Below are 21,433 nucleotides of genomic sequence, written 5' to 3'. Positions count from 1 at the left end.
TGCTGAAAGATATTCACACTCTTCATTTCCACTGAAGTCAATAGGAGTTAAAAACTCTAAATCCTTCAGAAATTCCAGTTCTTATGACAAATAGAGCATGAAGAAAAACAGCTATATTAAGATAGACTACATAAAAATGTGCTGAATTTTTGCTTAATAAAATTTGTCTTCCTAATGAATGCTTTTGTTTCTTCTCGAACACTCCTGGTAGGGTGATGGTTGGACCACATTATCTTGAAGGTCTTTTCCAACCTTAATGATTCTATGATAACGGTCTTTTCCTCAACAAATTTGAGATGCAAAGGATCTACAACAGGTGCACTCAGTAGTGGTCTGCACCTGCACCAGTATGGCAGAACAATAGACGGTCTGTCAAAAATGCACTCATAAATTAGCATGTAATTCAAACAGTTTTAGCTTTCCATGAATCAGACTAATCAGCTGATCCTAAAATGCCCGCTTTTTGTCTTGATTATTCCCCATACTTAGTGTTCAGCTTTTTCTTTCAAAAACATTTTCCTTTTCATTTACCTTGGCTACAGCTACATTAAGCAGCTTGTTGGCTTTCCTTTTGTTTGGATTTTGTATTGACATTGTTACCTTCTGTCTGGGGACACACTCAGCTTCATTAAACTTGTGCAGATCTGAAATCTTTCAGTAGCTTGTGTACTGTGTTGATTTTTCACTCTTGGATCCACACTTAATGCTATTTGGAGCATAAGACCTTGGGAATGTAATGCTTTGTGTTTGTCCTTATCTTCTCTTTCCACCTAATATCAAAAGCAGCCAGCTGGGGATAGAATGTTTTCATATTTCATTTTCAGCTGTCTACAGTTCCCTCATTTGTAAATGAGATTAACGTCTTTTTAATTAATCAACACTCTTTCAGGTTTCAGACCAATACAAATCACTTAGATATATGACCTCCTGAAAGCACTGTACTGAGCTCTATCTGCCACGGGGCTTACTGCAGCATTAATCACACGAATCACAAGGACCACTAACATGCAGCCTGTCCGCAGACAACAGCACTTTGCAGTATAAAGAACAGCCAGTGAGTGAACCCCACTGAACCAGTTCATGTGACAAGAGTTTCACAGCAATTGGCAATGCCTGCCCTTGTAGAAATTCGTACTTCAGAGGCTGAACTGTGTCCATCCCCAATTTCACCTTTACTTGTCAACTGTGGTTGATGCAAGAATTGTTCTCAAGGACAAGAAAGGAAGAGTATGAATGTTGGATTTAGTAACACTAGCACTTGCTTCTAGACATCAACAGTATTAAGGTCTAGAATTGAGGAATACTGACTGCAAAAACTTGTATGTACCCTCATGTATAAACTCTTTCTTATAAATGTTATAAAAATTGTAAACAATACACCTACTCATATATTACACACGCATCATATTGCAGACAATATCTGAAAGAGAATTCATTAAAGTAATTTGTTCCATAGAGCTCTGCTTTCAAATAACATTTCTCTACTCAAAAGCCCTGCCTGAATGAGCAGTTATAACTAAGCTTTATGTCTTCCAGTAGCTGAATTTCTGTCTCTGCCCACAGAAAAGATACAGTATCACCACAGTGTGACACTACTAAGTGTTTTGGTTTTTGTTTTAAATATGTTCATCCACCCTCTGCTATGCCCAATCAATTCCTAGCCGACTGAAACCAAAGGTTAATTAAAGGGATTAGTGACTTTCTGGTTCACATCAAATCATTTACCATAAATAGCTATCAAGAACAGTGACACCTAACAAAACATTTTAGGACCCAGAACTCCTGGAAGTAACCAGGCCAGATTTTTCAAAAACATACTGACAGGAGTGATGAGTAGTTATATCAACAGTTCTGAAATGCTGTGGACTAGGCATTATCTTACAAAGCTAACTACCTTAAAAGATGCTTGCTCCTTTCTCCACACTCTTCAAAGAGTCTTTATTCAAATAACAAATAGAAATTCACATTTCAACTTACGTTTCTCTTCTGCATCAGTTTTCTCATAGATTAGGTGTTTGAAGTTTGGTTGATAAATTGGACAACAATAGACCTTGTCACAAGGCAAAATGTTACAGAAATTCACTTCAGGAATCCTGCTGATGGGTTGCGTGCTCTGAGAAATTGTGCTTTCCTGCAATGCTGAAGAAAAAAAAAAAAAAAAAAAAAAAGACATAATTCTCACCAGTGCTGTGTATCTATTTTATGCATTTTATAATAGCATAGAAATTGAAAGCTTGCTACATGTATGCAAACTAGCAGAGATACAGTACCTGCTGTAGTGGTAGAGGGAAAGATTACAACAGAACTTGTGGAAGTGCTGATGAAGAAAAGCAAAAACAACTTACTAAGAAACAGACTTCACAGCTGTAGACCAAAACAGATTGGTCCACAGTCTAATATTGATATTAATTCAAATACTTGCCTGGAAATAGGATGTTTTTCAAAATGTCTGTCATGAAGGCTAAGCACATAAAGGGTCGATATTGTCAAAGCACTGTAGAAAGAGAATTATTCTGTAGATTTACATCCATCTCTTAAGTTACATAGTACTAATGACAACACTTTGTCCAAATACAGTAATGTAAAAGTTAATTATCTGATCACTCCCCCTTTAGTGGGAAAAATTCTGACTGAATTTAATATTATTTAGATGAGGTACTTTCATACAGCTAAATTCAACTTAAAATATGATCAATTATTTCATTGCAAATAGAATCACAATGCCAGTTCAAAGTATTCAGTTCATGGAGAGACTGTGAGCCACAGGCTTGGGGACTAGAAATGGAAATGGCAATCTCAAAGTCCCAAGCGTAGTTTCCTTCCTATGAGTCTAATGCCACAAGTTAAACTTTTAGAGTGACAATACTGCCCACCACAAAGGGGAAAAGTTCAGTTTCTTTTCACAGAACAGAATCACTCTGTACTTCAGAAGTTGAACTTAGGCACAGAATAATTGTATAAAAAATCATGAGTCCAGCTTTACAGGTGTAGTATGAGCTGCTGAGTGCACTTGAGGTACACCATAGATTTTGACATAGGCAGGGGTTAGTTGTACATGTGCCACATGTATATCTCACTTTTCTAAAACTATTTCAACTTTGCAATATTACCAGGCATATTCACTATTCATTTTAATACATTTTGTCCTTTGAATAGAAAGTGTGATAGGGAAAAAAAAAAAAGGAAAAAAAAAAAAGAAAAAAAAATCTCACTCATCTTTCTGATAATTTAAAAAGGGAAAGGAGAAACAAGGCAACTTTTGATAATTAGTTGTTACCATAGTGCCATAATAGCAACCAAAGCTATTATAGTCACCCGGAAAATATTCCTGGAACAAGACTTTTTCCTCTTTGACAAACAAACCTAGAAAAAAAAAAAAAAAAAAAAAACACAAACATTTGGTCAAATTAAGTGGCATATACCTAAGGCATGACTAGTAGATTATGAAGTACTCCACTAGTCGGACTTAAAGTTAATCTTTTTTCTTTTGGAGGAACCATACACATCATTTTTATACAGAGGTCAACTTCCAAAGAGAAAAACTTAAGTAATGGCAGGCTCCCTAAAATTGTAAGAGTGCTGCACATTGTTGATAGTCTGGTGACACAAATATTACACAGGAAGAAAGGATGGATAAAAATAACAGCTCCTCTCTTTCCTTTTTCATACTCTTTGAGTATTTTAAAATCATATGAAGAACTCTGTAAGCAATGGCCACATCTGAAAGATGAGCACCTTTCAGTATATGTTTAGACCATAATAAACCAAGTATTGGTGTTCATACAGAAGAAAGGCACTTTTCAAACAAGCAGAATGATCTTAGATCATGGAGCATTTGATTGTCCTTATAGAACAAAGAACATTCAACCTGTTATTTTCTCTTGCTCTTTGCACTGGCAAAAGAAAGGTAGGCAAATGTGCATTGAATCACCTTAAAGAACCTGGGAAGACTGTCCTGAAAAAGGCCAGCAGATATTCCTAACTCATTCAGTCCCTGTTAAAAGGGTTCTTTTCCTTCTAAACAAGAATATGGGCAAGAGGTATTCATCCAGGAATAACAAGGACATCCTATTCATGTCTTAACCACCTAAAAGACAGTATCAACCAATACAAAAGGGAAGATGCAAACAGCAAACCACAGAGAAAGACTCCACCAAGAAACTAAGCTGAGGAAGAATTACTACTGTGTGTATTTCCGAACTGAACTCCCAAACTTACATTTCCATGTAAGGCTGCACTGCACCACATGAGCAAAGTAACTGGCTCAACAATTCCCTCCTGATGGCCTCCTCAGCACACCATTACATGGTATGGATCTGCCCCATACACACAATGTATAGAGAGAAAGTAGAAGTGTCTCATACATATTTTCTATTTCAGTTCAGGGAACTTTTAAGCTTCTAGTATGATACTAACTAATTCTACCTAAGGGATTTTTTTTATATTTCTGGAAGCATGAAAATTTTCACCTATATTTCAACACTTACAAAAACTCTCTCATAAGCATATTTCACATATTTAGTTTCACTCACCTTGCTGGATTTTAGCTGGGCTGATTTTCTTGATGGCAAAAGACTGGTGGCTCGACTACACCTGCTGTAAGAGAGAAGATCTCCCTGACATTCAAATGCTTCAGTAAGTAATAAATGAAAAAGAGATTTTTCAATAGGGTGTTAACGTAATTTGCTTTTGCAACTGTACCATTTAAAAAGAGAAAGACAAAAGAGTTATCAGATTCATTTTCAAGAACAAAGGCCTCCAGTTAACTCATTCAGGTCAATGCTATTACATGCTACATTTCATTTCAAAGAAAGCTTGGGAAATGGTTTAGAAATAGGAAATGCCCATCACTTCCACTGAAGTACTAATGAAGATTCTTTATTGCCAAAGAAGCTCTGCAGTTTTCTCTTAGCATTAATTTCCAGGCTGCAGGGCTGTAACTGGACATAATCTAGACTTGATTTATGAAACTGAAGTAACTACAGAAATGACTTCAATTTAACAGCCATTTCACATGTTACTGTTGTCAGTGACTTAAAAAAAAATAAGCATTTTGCATTTTTTGCACAATTTTAATGCTGGAAATGAACTGAACTCAATTGTCAAGCAAAATCAGTTTTCATTTCTACCACAGACACCATTTCATTAATTTCTGTGACAACTATCAGAGAACGTTCCAGGCAGAGATACCTGACTGTGCTCCCTCCGCTGATTGTGGACTTTACACTGCTTATCCCTTTCAGCCTGGCCAGTTTTCTATTCCACTGTTCCAGTTCTTCTATTCTGACTTCAAGGTTGTTGGTTAGTTTGCAAAGCTGTTTTACCGCACCTACATTCTCCATAAAGATCTGATCCTGAGAAGGAAAACAATGACAGAAGCAGATACAGTACATTAATCAATCAGATGCAACAAGCAGTAATGCGTACAGAATTCACCTATGGAAGGACACGCTGAATATTTAAAATGCTAACACAAGTTAACTCAAAGTAAATGGGAGGTCACTTTGGCTATAAAATCCCTTGGCTAGATTGTAAAATTGCTTGTGTTCAATTTGCAGTAAATTGAAAACGAGGATTTGCAGAAAAAGAAATGAACAAGCTAAAGGGCTTTGTAGACCAAGAATTTAAACTGCATTTTGAACTTATACTGTGCTGAATTTTGAACATTAAAGATGTCACAGCAAGCATCTACTATTTGATTTGTAGTGTTGCAGTTGTTACGTTGATTTCAAAACCCCCTATCAAAATGTATCTTCAACTATTTACCTACAGGATAGACTAACCTGGCTGAAACAAGCCAGAATTGCTATCTATGTCCCACACATAACTTGAGCTATATAGGAATCAGTGAGACAGGGAAAGATCCAAACCAGAAAGTCAAGCTGTGATGGCCAGATGCTTCAGCCTCTCTAGTACCTTAAAGGACTCTCTTAAGTCCTAATACTGTGTGATTGGCTCTGCAATGAACACAGTTCAGACACAATCCAGTTTCTCTATGAGAATATTTTGCTCAGCACACGGAAAAACCTTCTGTTCTACCCTCTGATTATCATATAGATATCAACCTGCTGCTGGAGAAGTCCTCGGTACATCCGTCCAGGTAATAAGGATTTTACCCATTTCTGAGCCAAAAATAGTTACTGACCCACTGCAGGAACATGGTAACAGCATGCTTTCATTGCTGTGCTTGGAAGAACAGCTTTCTCATCATACTAACAAAAAACACACTTCAGCTATTGGATGCTACCTTGCATGAAGCTGTTACTGGCATTTAATGTTGCTGAACAGCCCAGCCTATTCAAACCATAGAGAACTACAACAAAAGCAGTTTTGCCATTCTCCTTGTAAATACCACACATGCCTTTCTTTTAAAGGTGACTACCTTCCACAAAAACGGACAGCACTTTGTATAAAGAGAACCAGAGCACATGCACTGGTGGTAGGTTGCAAACTTCTCTACCACCAGAAGATCAATGTCCTGTTTACTAAGGAGTGACTTCAAAATAACCACGTGTGCCTAGAACCATGAAATCAGTTATATGGTCACTCATCCTCATATCAGTGGTATGTAGCAGCCACCCTTTCCATTCTTGTCAAATCATGTGCGAATCTCTTCTAGGTGACTTCAGGTAAATGAGAAAATGGCTCACCTGGACAAATGAAGGAATACTTTCTTTGGGGAAAAAAAAAAAAGGACTGATTAGAGTTGTACTGCCTCATTGATGACAAACTACTCAGCACTGTGTGGCTGAGAAGAAAGATTCTTGTCCCAAAATAGCAAATTTTCACCCAGATAATATATTTCCCTAGAATATAGCAGAGCCTGGTTCAAACTTCTAATGAAATTAATTAGTTTTACTGAGTTTAACAGCACCACACAGGTAACAGACAAAGAGACACAACCACACCAGCCAATATCATGCTTATCTTGAACTAAAGTTGGAATGCAAGATAAAATAGTTCAAGGCCTTATCACCTGCCTGACTGAAGGCAAAGATATAAAGCACTGTCATCCACGTATCATTTTATTACTTTAGGGACTGAGCTATTCTGATGATGAGAGCTCAAGGTATTTGGAGCAGATATTCCACCCAAGATATCAGTTGTCCCAAAGCTCTGAATTCAATATACACCTTGACGTGTTAGACACAGATCTCTCTCCTGTCCCTGTCCCCCTCACCAATGTCACAGAATTGATATTCACATGCTCTGCAACAGGTGTTAGGAACAAGAGCAGAAAGCACGATAGCACTGCAGTAATTTACCTAACCTTATTAACCCAGGAGCAAAGTGTGAAGTGATCCCACCTAGCCAAGTAGACAAGGAAAAGCTACGTAGTAAATACGCCATCACTGTAACAACTCATTCCTGCTTGGGCCACATCCATAGCAGAATGACACCCTGCAGGGTGCAGGAGGCTTTCTCTGTTTCTATCAGTAGGCTAGGTCACATCACTGGGTCAAATTCTGGTAGGCACTGCCTAATGCCAAGCTACAGAGGAGAAAGGCAACATGACAGGCCCAAACGGCAGAGCTATGAGGCACTGTTACAAACAGTGTGTTGTGTGACACTTCAGAAAAAAAAAAAAAAAAAAAAAAAAAAAAAAAGAGAGAGAGAAAGATTTCTATCAGATACGTTTTGCAGCTTATTTTCCCATTAAATCAAAAGCTCAATTGTCCAACCTAAACGTTTTGTCAGGAAAACAAAAACAAACAACAACAACAAAACTGACTATCCCAAAGCAATTTTCTAGGACTCAAAAAATGCAAACAATGTTGCAGCTCTTACACAATGTAAAACGAAGGGCTAAAAGGCAAAATAAACCTAATGTTAGTATCTAACACCAGTGCTCTTCTATAACAATCTAAAAATCAGCTGGAACTCCGACCAAATAGAGCAAATTTTCTATGTCTCTTTTTCAACACTGTCTCCAGAAAGCCCCTATCCTCTGTTCAAGCAGACAAAGCCCATTTGTTCATCTTGCAGGAGGTAAACCTTGTCATGCTTAGTCGGCATGAAAGTAGAATGTCCTTTAAGTAGCAGATGGAACTGAAGGATGAAAAACAGTCTGGACCCCTAAAGAGAGGAGAAAGAGTGGGCTAGGCAATGGTCTGACTTTTCTTGGCTGTTCTCCATGCCTCCCCTGACCCGTATTCACACACTGACTGACAACAAAAAGACCCTACTACCACTTCCAGCACACCCACAGGGAAGCAGTGAGAGCTATAAGCTACAACAAGCAGGATACAGAGTAAGTTTTCTGTCACTGTCATCAAACTACTATTTTCCTGAAAGCCATCTGAAAACTGAAATTATTCACATGGGTAACATGAATGCTGAGATATTCATGAAAATGCTCTTTCCACAGCTTTATTTAAGGTGTTTAATTCATGAGACCTTTGTATGGAGTACATTTTGATAAATATGTTCTTGACGCTTGTAGGTGTAAACTTGTGTTTTCTACAGAATAATGAGAAAATGAATGATTATAATGAATAAAGAATCTTGTTTGTGACATCATCCAAGCAAGACAGGTCACCCATCTGGAAAACCTCCCTCTTTCCATTATCAGCTGTCAGTGGTATAAGGCTGGGAAGTGGGCCCTGACCTGCAGTGAACCAGCGCAAAACAGAGGGGCGACTCTGAGCAATGTTCTGGACAAGCGATGTCAGCGGTCACGTGTGACTGGACTCTGACTGACAGCCCCTTACAGTCCTGTTTCTACAGGAAAAGTAGGGAAAGAGAGCATAGGACAATGGACTAAGGCACTGATTCCAACCTATTAGCATGGCAATTACTCTGTGCACCATAAACATGTTACAGTACTATAACTTTGAAGTTATAATAAATATTTCAGATAGCCAAAAAAAAAAAAAAAAATCCCACAGAGCACACACAATTAACATTTGCCTTTGGTGTGAAGTGATTACACAGAGGTTTAGAATAAGGACATTTTTATTTAACAAATGGAATGTTATAATTGCTTAACTCATTTCTGGTGCATTTAATTAACTTCAACACTGAAATTAAAAGAATGTTTTGGATGTTTTGGCATCACTTGTTGGCCCAGTGTTATGAAATCACTATCCAACTTTATTAAGTAAATTTGAAGTTTTTTGCCTTTTGTCTGTTGTTCTATGGTCATTTGACCAGACGATCTTGAAGGTCTTCTCCAACCGTAATGATTGTAAGATTTCAATGTAAATACTTTCTGTCTTTGAAAGATTCAGCCATTTACTAACACCTGATGGTTCAGTTGTCCTCAATGATTTGCCAAAGGCTACTTTTGTAAATACCACATGCAGGCCTACATCTTTGTATAAAGCACAGCATGTGTTTATAGCTCCACACACAAAAGGAAACATCTAAACACACATTCCACTTTCCCTCTCAAGGCCATACCTTGTCAACCATGAGGAAGTTTTCTATTTTTTCTCCATCATTGCAAGCAACATCTCCAGCTTCTCTCACAGCCTCAGGTAAAAGCTCCTTCACTTCCTGGGCTATTATTCCTGTTCACAAGATAGCAGAAACAAAAGTCAGGAAAGGTAGTGATGTACCATTGACCATTGTTGAGTTCTCAACCCCAAAAAGGTGCAGGTAGGGCCAAATATGTTCTAGAATTTCTCTGTGATAGGAAAATCCAGGATTTCACTTTTTTTTTTTCTACTCTACAGAAAACAAACAGAAACCTTGAAAGTTTCCTTCCCATTTCTCTTCCATAAGAACAAAATTGTTTCTGATCATGTACTTCATTCTCATTAAACCTTGAAAAATCATCTTCTACCTTTGATAATTGAAATATTTTGGAAATATACCAGAAATATCTTATTTTGGCACCTTCAACTAGCAAGACAAACACAGCAAAATAAGCAATTGAAGTATACTAGAAATGAAGATGAAATAGCAGGGTGTTAAAAGTCACTAGGGCACAATGAACAACAGCAAAAGTAAACAAAAAATGGGAACAGAACTGACTGAATACCTGTTTCATGGGTATTTTTTATTCCCATAACAGATGCAAATTCAGGCTTGTAGTCGTACTCCACCAGCCTCATTTGTGTTATTCTTTTCAACTGCTCATTCGTATCAACCTAGTTGGGCAAATACCAAGATTCACGTGTTGAGACATTAAGAATGGTTGTGGCATCTAGGACTTCACTGACATAGCAACAAGCCTAATATGGCCATTTGGCTGATCTTTGCATCAAACAATACAAGCAATCTTCCCACTCCCCATGAGCAGAGTGCTGTTTGTATTTGCATTGCCAGTTACCCTTCAGCCCAACAACTCCCATTTACATTTACCCTCAGCTTCTGTGGTCAGCCTCTTCCAAAGGCCACAGGCCATGGCTGTACAGAGCACTCTGCTATGCCACATTTCCTTAGGCCAGAATTTTAGCTCACCCAAGATAAAGACACGGCTTCACATGTCAGAACAATGATCCATACACGTGCTGTGTTGCAAACATAAATGCCCTAAATACTCCATGGCCCTCACCTCCCGGATATTCTCTTTTGCTCGGCTGTCAGATGGATGCATGACTCTGCCCATAACTTTTGCATTTCCGCAGACAACCAGTGCTTCGTCTGGTGCATCTGTGTTAATTCCTACTCGACCGTGATAGACTACCGTCTCTGGAACGTGTCCTCGCTGCCACAGTACATCACTGTCATTCTCAAACTGCCCTGGGTTAGATGCCTGGGAGAAAAAATATATATATTTAAAGATAGCATAGCATAGATATACTATTGCTTTATTCCATTAGCAATTCAGGGAAAATGAGATAACAAATATTAAATATTTAAATTGTATTTGTGAGCTTTTTTTAAAACACTAACAAAAAAACAGAGTGGAGTCAATCCTAAGTAACTGTTTCTGCTCATAAAGCACTGGCCTCATTGGTCTTTCCCCTGGATTCTATTTTATTATCACAGTAAGATAAATTATCAATGTTCAAAGATTTTCAAAGTTTAACTTTGACTTCATGCCATATAGCCTTCCTCAATTTTTCAGCAACTTTGAGCTGAGGCTGGAAATTAGAAAAGAGAAAACTATCCAGAGATTAAGCACATGTGGTTCAAAAATATATATTTACATATTTATGTAATCTTACATGCTTTGGCCATACTTGTTTTATTCTTTTACATGCTGTTTCATAAACTTTTCCAACATGTACCGAAATCCTGTACTGAACAGATGAGAGGATCAGAGATGATCTTGTTTAAATTCACAGGTCCTGTTCTCATAAATAGATGCTCCAAACCATAAATGTCATGTATAGAAGGTTTCTAGAAATAACCCTTGAAAACAAATAAGTGGAAAAAAGAAGCCCAACTACATTACCTAAATGGTAAATTGCCAATTTATTTGTAAACCATTTGTGGAAAGGGATCATTTTGTTCCTGTTTACACTGCAGTGGAGCCTTGCTCCACAACAGATATATTAAAACTAGGAGCAGGAAGGGAGATAGGAAGAGGTAGTGAGACCACTGCCCCTACCTGTTGCCTTTTCACAAGCATCAAAACATTTGCTGGGAAGCCACAACCATGGAAGAATAGGGCTTTGTAGGGCTGAGATTTTCGTTTCAGGCCTGTTCTATCTACTGCAGTCATTTTGCAGCAACGCCACACAGACAATCACCTCAGCACTACTGAGAGAACAGAGAACTGTGGCACAGGGGCAGAAAGGAATCCAAAATCTGCCCAGGGTTACAGCTTGATGCACATTTCTTTTGGCAGCAGGACCAGTGTAGGCAGCCCACTCCCCATCATTCATCTCCACCTGCCAGCCCTCAGTTGATGCCCTGACATAGACTAGGATGGAGGAACCAGCCTGACTTAAAATCAGCCAAGCAAAAAAATTAGACTTGTTTTTAACACAAGTTAAAAACTTTTCAGTTTTTAACCTTTCTGGTTAATTGCAGTACCCCAGAAAAACGGTTCTACCAGCATGACTGAGGAGGAGTGTGGTAACAAGAGCAAGAAGTCTGATAGGAACAAACATGAGTCAAACATGGTTTATTCTGTGCTGCCCCCAAATGAAATGTACCTCAAACCATAGCCCAGGAAATACTTACCTTGTTGCGAGCATTTTCACCATAAAACACACGTGCAAAAATGAAGTCACTGAAACAAAAGTCTTTTGACATTCTAAACAGCTTAAGTATTACTGATATGCCTCAAAACCAAAATTAAATAATGAAGGTTTTTTTCAATTATTTGTGGTTTTGAACTGGTAGAAAACAATGCATAATGAAATAGGCAGGAACAAATGCACCTTCTAACAGCAATTCCTGCAAGTTACAGTTACCAAATGAGTTTTGCTTTTGGCAACTGAGATACTACAGTGTAAGATACATTCAAAACCTGTTTGCTAGATTCCAGAGACCTGCAAAGTCTATAAATAGCAGTTCCTGGAGAGGTCACCATCTGGACAAATGAATAATGATGACTCTCTGGTTTACCAAATGTCATTTTCATTGAGGGACCCCAGAATAAATGTATTCACAGTCTCTAAAATCCTCTATAATGTTTACAATTAATTCACATTAGAAATTCCATATCAGAGAACCAGAGTCTTTCAAAGAATACCAAAAAACAAAGGAGTGTGTATAATTAGAAAAGGCATTTGTTTTCAATAATTAATTTAGTCAATTTATTTATTTATTTATTTATTTATTACTTTGAATTCAGGCTTTTAAATTTCAGCCTGAGCAGAGTACAATTGTGACAAAAAGTTCATAGTCATTTGAAAGAGTCTCGGGTTCTCGGGTTTTCACAAGGCTTTGACATCTGTAGTGCATGATGTTGTGCTCTTATCACTCTTTGCCACAATTAGAGCATGATCTGATATGCCTGATAACCACTGGTCAGCTGGTAGTTTTGTTATGTTATACTTCAGTACGTAAAGAGCCAGCACAGGAGCTCCTTTCTCTTGCAGTGCATTTGCACAGCTTTGCCACTTTAAAGGAACCAGTGGCTGGCTCAGGTTACCCTGCCATCCACTAAAACCCTTTCAGACATCTGGAAAACTGCCTTTTTTTTTTTTTTCCTCCAGCTTTCCTGCTGACATTTTCACTACTTCAAATCACAGCCAGTGTTGTTCCTTCTGCTTTTCTTATTTTTCTTTGGCTGGAATAATGGGCAGGTTTGCAAAGTCCCATTCATTGGATTCCTGTTCAAAAACTGTGCTCTCACATTGTTCAAATTATTATTTGAAATAAACGTTATTCATTGAAATTTTAAAAGAATCTAACATTAAAAATTTAAGTAAAAATGTAAATTTCTAAAATCTTTCTAAGTCTTCTGGAGTTGCCCAGATTCCCATGTATGATTCTCATGAAAAAGAGGCCAGAATAAAAATGTTTTGGCAGCCCTAACCTTCCCTTTGCAGGGCCTTCTCCAACCAGCTCACACTGGAGCTCTGCACTTTCTCACTTTTCAGACCCTAACCCTTTCTCTAGATAGTGCCCAGGTACAACACAGACTGTCTTTGGCTCACACAAAAGAAAGCCCACCTGTAAGCTCCGAGCAGCTCTCATGTTCAGCTGGAATCCCTTTCTAGCCCCACTGATGTTTCATCTTTCCACTTTACCTCTCCCTTTAAAACCCATCTGGAACCCTAACCCAAACTGTAGGGAGGAGCTATGTTCCTGCACAGCATTTAGCTTAAGCCCAAACAAAACTTTGCTGGGACTGAAGACTTTCTGCAGCACTCTCCTTCCTTGCACGGCCCCTCCATAGCTCCCATTACATTACAGCACTGGGTTTTTTGTCTCTTCCAAGTCTAGCTCTAACTTTGGGTTAAGGCTGAATATTAAAAGGAGAGCTTTATTTTTCAAACCTCTTATCCACGTAAAGGTTATAAGGATGAGAGACAAATTCTTACATGTATTGTTTTGAAACATATATTACAACCACCAAGTTAAGAGCTCAGACACACTGGAAAGTGCCAGTCATAAGTCTTCATCTTCCCAGAGCTACTTCTTTGCTTGCACTTTTTTTTTTTTTTTTAACTCTCATTGTCCCTTGAAAATGAAGCATTTAGCCAATGAAAGCATTTACCAAATTCCTAGCAAGTACAGGCAACTCTTTAACCTCAAAGGAAAAACAATCTGGAAAAATCAATGTATTCTGTATTCACAACAAGCTTTCTTTTTAAAGTCTTCTGTAGCCCACTTTTAATGTTTTAAAATCCTGTTAATTATAAGATAGCAATCTATTCATAACATATGCAATTGTTTGTGTTTTTTATCCATATTTCTTATTTAATGGTAATTCTTTTTACATTGGAGAATCACTCCTGATAGTCTCCTGTGGGTATTAAAACAGTAAACATGAAAGTAATATAAATTTCTACCTACCCTTACAATGATCTTTTCAGAGACATTTGCAGACAGCAAGTAGAACTGATCCTGAGAGACAGCATACAGTCCAACCACCAGCATGAAGTATCTAATTTGAAATTGATTTAATGAAGAAAAAAATTAAATGATGCCTTGTTACAGAAGAAAATAAGATGTTTTAAATACAACTGCTACTGCTGATACATAAAAAGATAGAACATTTTAAAAAATACATTTGTTACAAGATGAAAGAGAAAATGTTTGTACCACTCTCAAGTAATATGCTCTTTCAATCACTTGAATCACTGAAAATGAACCAAAAAACAAGTCACAACCAAAAAAAAGTCACAAATTTAAGTAATGAAGACTGAAGGATGAATAATCCTCTTTCTCCAGAAGAAAATGACTGTTATTTGGGATGGGATCTTTTGACTTCCTCGGTATCTCAGCCAACAACACTCTGGCTATGATTTCTTGAAATGATCTTTAATGATGAAAATATCTTATTTTTTCATTTGTTTGTTCTCATATCATTTTGTTACTCTAGAAGACAGGCCTTTAAGCAGATATGAAGTATCACAGAATTTGAAACAAATAAATCACACTATTTGGCAACACTGAGATTTTTAACACACTTCAGCTCCACTCTAAAGTAGATGTTCTTTTTTCCACTTCCCACACACAGGCCAACAATACCTTTGGTCAGGATTAGGCTTCCCCTTTTTTCTCATGTTATTTGCTGTTGTTTCACTGAAATGCAACCTTCCCAATGTTACTTTAGTTATCTGGTCCCCTGGCAGATCAACTCTAAAACAGGAAAGAAAACAAGATCAAGGAAATAACTATTTAGAGATCTACCTGGATCTACCCAGATTTCCTCAAGATCATTAAAACAGTTTTAAAAAAAGATGAGAAATGAAAAAAAAAAAAGAAAAAATAACAGTGGTACCCCAGTAAAAATGCAGCAACACTGATTTATAAAAGTGCATAAAAATCACACTGATCTTGTCAATGAGATAAACATACACGATAAAAGACCAGGAATGAGAAGCTGCTCTTATTAGTAGGAATCTTTGCTTCTTGGTAAGTTTGTACACAGTTGTGAACATACTAAAACCATATGTGCAATATATGATGAGAATTTGTTGCTTGCCAAAGGCAACATTGCTTACTATTGGATTCGAACTTAACATATTAAAATTATAAAAAAAATTACTTCTTGACCTTTTTTCTTGATCTGCATTTAATTTGTCTGTCTGAAAGTATAAAACGTACATATGTGTCTCAAATACATAGTGGCACCACTCTCATAAGTAATAAATAATAAGATTAAACAGTTTGCATGGAGAAAACAACAGTCCACATACCACCTTCTTGTCTACCATAAATGAAAATTCCACCATCATCACACATGAAACAATTGACATGCACCCAGAATCTACTTTTCAGTATGTAAAAGGAATAATAATGCTACGATATAATTAATTAAGTGAAAATCTAGCTCTTTGTCCAAGCTCAAAGTTCATTTTTTTGTAGATTGTATATTGCAGCCTTTATCCAAACACTGTCCTGTCAAACTTGACAATGTCTTATCTTTTTCTGCTGTAAGGCTTATTCAATTATTTTTAGAGAACAGGCCAGCTCCAACAGGAAACACTTAGAAAAAAACAAATACTGGTTCTGCTGCTGACTAAGATGCAGAAGAATGGCAGACAGTTCCCAGGAGAAGTTGCATGTATATTTCTATTCGGGCCACTTCCCGTTAAAAGCACTGCACATATATCTCATGTCCCTGTAGTCTCATGAGAGCAGGAACACTACTTACAGTTCTTAAGATGGAAAATGCATTCACCACCCAGCCCCAGTACCATACAACAACGCTGCTAGCTGAATGCAAATATATGGGATGGGCATTTGTAAAGCTGCTGAATTTTTTTCCTTAATGAAGGGAGACCAGGTATATATTACTACAGCAATTTTATGTACTCATTGGGAACAGAATTTGAATAAAGATCAGAAGATGACTTAGAGATACTATGAGTTTCCAAGAAAGAACTACATCAAAGTTCAGCCCACTCTATTATTGAAATAAAATGGAATATATTTCTAAAAACTCTTACCTAACAGGATGGAAAGTTTTTTTGCTTCGATCTGTCTGAGACTGTTCGATAGCAATAGTTTGATTTGGAGACTCCACCTATTAAAAAAAAAAAAATCAAAATGACAAGAATACTAAATTTTTACAGATATAAAACTTGCAATAGAAATGAACAGGTAAACTGTGCAATCTCTCTCATTCCTCATGTAATTTAGTAGAAAGTAACATGGGAATATACACCTACTCAGCTGACACTTGATCAATGCTCTGTTCTAGCTAGTCTAAAGTCCCAAATCATTCTTGCAAATAATTTGAAAGAAACAGAAAATAGAAAAAATGATACAATAATTTGCAAAAGAACATTTAATTTCTGAGTCTTGACTGTTATTGGCTTGTTCTATTTCAAATCATAAATGTCATTTTTTAACATGAGAACCAAGCCTACATAAGGCAGTAAGTTATTTTAATGTAAATTTTGGTACCTTTCTGGAATGGTACCAAGAAGCACTTTGGTGCACAGAGGAATACATGACAATAATACTCACTAATTTATTCTGCATTCATGTTTCAGAGAGTATTAAGCAAAACAACTACAGGGATTTTTTAAATAACTAAATTTTGGTAGCAAGTAAAAAATGGTAAAATCTTTCAGAAATAAGAAAATCTCATATTACTTCTCTATATGCGAGATTGTGGACCCATATTGGCCAGAAAGAATTTGGTTCTTTAAATGAAAATTGAAAACCTGGCAAGAAGAAACTGGGGTATTGTGCTGGTTTTCTACATGTGAACTATTCAAGAAAAACAGATTTGATTCTTTTTCTTTGCTTTGTGATTTTTTTTTCAACACATCTTCTTGGTCAATGGATGGCCAACTACGCACCAGCTGGCTTCACTGCACTGCCCGCAGAGGGAAGAAAACTTCAGCCAGCAAGAGGGAAGTCACCAAAACCACGTGTCAGACAAGCATTATAAATTTCAACATGTACCAAACACAAGCAACCATAAAACATCACTCCCCCAGAGTACCACACGGAAGTCATTAGTAGTTTTAAGAGTTGTCTTTTGCCAGTTCTTGGACAAAAATGATTATGAAGAGCGTCCACTTCAATTATTTACCTCATTATATGGATAATCACATACTAACATTAAAAGTAATATACACAAAGAAGATAAATACTTGCCCTTATTCCAAAAACTTTCAAGTAAAACTTTTCTATTGGTTTCATCCCTAGCTGAGTTTTGACATATTTTGGATGTCCAGTGATTCTAATATGGACTGTGATTTGGAAATGATTCTTCTTCTGGCACACAAAAGCATCATCCACTGCTGAAAAATTAAATCCTTTGTCTGTGACAATGTGATATTCTACAGCAGGTCTACAAAGACAAGAAGAAAGAATAGCAACCATAAGTACAGATATATTTGTATCTCAAGTTCCTACTTTTTATGTGGACTAAAAATCCCTCAGATTTTTACTGACAAAATGAGAGTGGAAATACACCTTTACAATCACTGGTTCAACAGTTATTTTCTTCTTGGCCTCTTAGAGGTGTAAAAATGAAAGTGCATGTAAAATGTGGTAATTCTCATCTGACACATTAAATGTTTGGAAACCAGAGGTGGGAAAGCTTACATAATCCTCACTTACAAATCTGGTATAAAGGAACTCTGTGCACCAAACCTTTTAGCACATTCAAGAATTCATTACAACATTGCTATAAACAACAGAGCTGAACTACTGCTGCAGACAGCAATGTGCTAACGAAACAGCAAGATTTCCTATTTTTTCTTCAGTTCCCACACCAAGATCTTCTGCAGAATCTGCTAGGGTTAAATAAGCCTTTACTCAAACTAAAAACAAAGCTGTAGATAACTATGGACAGACCTTTATAAAACTCTTCAGTAATATTTTCCATCCTACCCCAACTAACAAAACTCTCTTCCATTTATTTCAAAGGACCGATCTGTAACCCAAAGAGAAGGAGTATTCTGTCCTTATAATTCACAGCAGACAAGGAAAGATATCAAAAGATCTTTCTAAAACAGCGAATAAACTCACCCAGCAATGTTCTCTGATTTAAGTGATGAGTAATTCTGAAATAATAGGACTACATGGCAAAGCTCTCTTATATGGTCATTGGCCTGTCTTGCTAATGAAAGTTGGGTAATGATGATCTCTTGTCTGATGCTACTGCGAACCTCTCATTAACACAACTAGTGAAGATGGCTTTTCAGAGCTTATTTGCACATCACTGGTTGGAAGAATTAAAATGTATTTACAATTTACAAGAAATGTACAGACTGTTATCTTTTTATAAATGATGAGTAAGATGTCCCTTTCAAACAATCACAAATTATCTGGTGCAGGGAATAGAGAGAAAACCACTTCAAAACTATGAAGTCAGATTGCCGTTAATTCCTATTCCTACTCAGAACAAATCTGTGCACTGTGCCATAAACTACGAAGCATCTTGGAACAACAGCTCTGCCATTGACCTCACTTAAATCTAATACCGACTTCCTCTGCAAGTAGTAACTTTGCACACTCATGGTAACAACACATGTATTTGGATGTTTCAATACTCAGCAATGCATTGTCTTATCTCTGTTGATACAAGCCACCAAGAAATGTAAGTGTGGAACTTCAATTTTAAGTATACAGGAGCATGTGGGGAAAGGAGTCTCCCACCATTAACTCACAGCTCAAATGAAATGAAGGCACAAGAAGAGTTGAAGACCACCTCCATTTAGAGGTACACTTCATATCCCAGACATATCTGAGGTACTGTGAGGTTTCTTGGCCCACCCAGCTCCCAAGTAGTAGAAAGGTGCAAACACTGAGCTGTCTGCTCTCCCATCATGTCAGTCCCCTTGTGGTGTATATTACTCCTATCACACAGTGCAATAGCAGGGAGTGTCAGTGTCCAGCAATGAGACTGATAAACTCCAATCTGCCATGAGTACTTTAAACAGCTTTAGCTAGAAGAAACTTAAAATTTACTAAGTCTTGTGGAGAGAGTAACAAATTATTTGCACCAATCCTGGGGCATAGAGCAGACACTGTAGAAGGGCTTTTGTTAAAAGGGATCATGCACTAAATACTAGAATGGAGAAAACCTGAGATGTAAAGTGAACTTGGAATAGCCCTTCCCAGATCATGAGGCAAAAAAAAAAATGGTTTACAATTTTGATTTAAACAGAAAAACTCTGTGTCTTTGACTAAAGAGTTGCACATGATACATATATGACTATAGTTATAACACATTGGTCATGTGAATCCAGAAGTAATATAGGTATCTTCTGTTTCCATTTCATTAATGTTTTAGGCCATTATATGCAATATGTTCAGTAAGTACTTCCACAAATGTGCTTGACAAAAGAAGCAAAAACTACAGGTATTTACATTAAATTATTTTTTCTTTTGCTCCTAAATCCCTGAAAGGAAATCAGAAAATCTAGCATGAATTTCAAGCAGTGTTTAAAGTTCTGCTTATCTGATATATCTGCAGATTCATAACCCACCACTGCTATACCTCCTTCTCCAGTCTTATAGTCAGAAAGAACAAGGAATGCCAAAAGTAGCATTTATTGCTGTAAAACCACAGGGCCAGGAAAATAAATAAATAATAAAATAAAATAAAATAAAATAAAATAAAATAAAATAAAATAAAATAAAATAAAATAAAATAAAATAAAATAAAATAAAATAAAATAAAATAAAATAAAATAATACACTTTTTCCAAGTGCAATCTTCAGTGCTTACAGTTTTTCATAATTAGAGTTAAATAAGCTGTTCCACTGAGAAGTTTGGTACAGTTGCCATGTTAGAGCTTGATAGCATTTCTCCAAAGCAGCATTCTGTCCATCACTGTCATATTCTTGCACCTCAACTGCACAGTCCTTAAGAGTTGCTGTAGAGAGACAGATACAATTCACTGATTGTTACTAGCAAAAAATCCTGCATTAAAATTTTGATATATTTACATACATATAAAGCACCAAAAAAAAAAAAAAAAAAACACTAATGCACAAATATATTGCAAATAAAATATATTTAAATCTTATTTTCCTTTGCAGCTATTCCAAAAGATCCTGCTATATTCCCTTATCACACAAAGTAAAATTTTTACCTTTCCTAATTGGCAAAATATTGTACAAGTAGCACTTCCTATTATCTCCCAAAGGATACATAGTTTCCCTTGGGAAATCATAATAATAATAACAATTAAAAAAAAAAAAAAAAGCCCACAATGGAAAGCTAAACATTTTATTCTAAACCACAAGTTATCTGCAACATTGCAAGAAGCTGTGCAAAGAGCAAAGTGGGACAAAGACAAATAAGTGCAGTGGAAGAAGCAAAAGAATTACAGATGTTTCCCATTCTCTCTAGTACAGGTTTAAACTGAATATACCCCAGCTCATTGCAGCAGGTACTTAGTCTGAAAGACAAAGATGCAGTTTTCCAATAGCAACCACATTCACCACTGCGTCTGGTTAACTGGTTAAGCTTACTGACTATGTATTATAGCATTTTGAGATAAATAGGGTCAACCATAATTCATTGAGATATTATACATTTCATGATGACAGAGGAGAATGTGGTAAGAGAAACAGATAAAGTGAGTGTGGTAAGGATGGGAGAAAATATGTCACTGAGCATATAAACTAAAATCTATCCATGGCCTGTGGCAGCATTTTGACAGAGCCTACTGCTAAAGCAATAATTTCAGGCCCAAGCTTCATTTGCAAATTCCCATTTCTGAAATATAATCAGGGGCAAACATACTATTAAAGAAAATAATAAAAAGATTCAGACCTCATTCCTAAAAGATCCCCACCATGACATTTTTATTAATTATTGTGTTCTTCTTCCAATTACAAAGGAGTCAGTGAGATTTTCTCATCAGAGACTCCCAAAGAAATCATATTTCAAAGTAGTATCTTTAAGTATTAAAAACAGCAATAACAATTTTAGCAAGAG

General features: G+C 36.7%; 1 protein-coding gene across 1 annotated transcript in view; it reads right to left on the bottom strand.

The window, feature by feature from the left end:
* Positions 1–21,433, bottom strand: part of MYRFL (myelin regulatory factor like) — a 43,767-nt gene that overhangs the window by 9,298 nt on the left and 13,036 nt on the right. Inside the window, exons 6-19 of the mRNA XM_032207452.1 lie at positions 20,216–20,363; positions 17,632–17,827; positions 16,470–16,546; positions 15,046–15,156; positions 14,368–14,458; positions 10,502–10,702; positions 9,986–10,094; positions 9,403–9,512; positions 5,191–5,354; positions 4,533–4,596; positions 3,278–3,363; positions 2,423–2,494; positions 2,271–2,317; positions 1,978–2,139 (exon numbers count right to left, since the gene is read on the bottom strand). Coding sequence (XP_032063343.1) covers positions 1,978–2,139; positions 2,271–2,317; positions 2,423–2,494; positions 3,278–3,363; positions 4,533–4,596; positions 5,191–5,354; positions 9,403–9,512; positions 9,986–10,094; positions 10,502–10,702; positions 14,368–14,458; positions 15,046–15,156; positions 16,470–16,546; positions 17,632–17,827; positions 20,216–20,363 — 1,638 coding nt within the window. The remainder of the gene's footprint in view (positions 1–1,977; positions 2,140–2,270; positions 2,318–2,422; positions 2,495–3,277; positions 3,364–4,532; positions 4,597–5,190; positions 5,355–9,402; positions 9,513–9,985; positions 10,095–10,501; positions 10,703–14,367; positions 14,459–15,045; positions 15,157–16,469; positions 16,547–17,631; positions 17,828–20,215; positions 20,364–21,433) is intronic.

Source organism: Aythya fuligula, chromosome 1, assembly GCF_009819795.1.
Source record: "Aythya fuligula isolate bAytFul2 chromosome 1, bAytFul2.pri, whole genome shotgun sequence".
In the NCBI taxonomy this organism is placed as follows: Eukaryota; Metazoa; Chordata; class Aves; order Anseriformes; family Anatidae; genus Aythya; species Aythya fuligula.
This window is presented reverse-complemented; position numbering and strand designations above follow the sequence as displayed.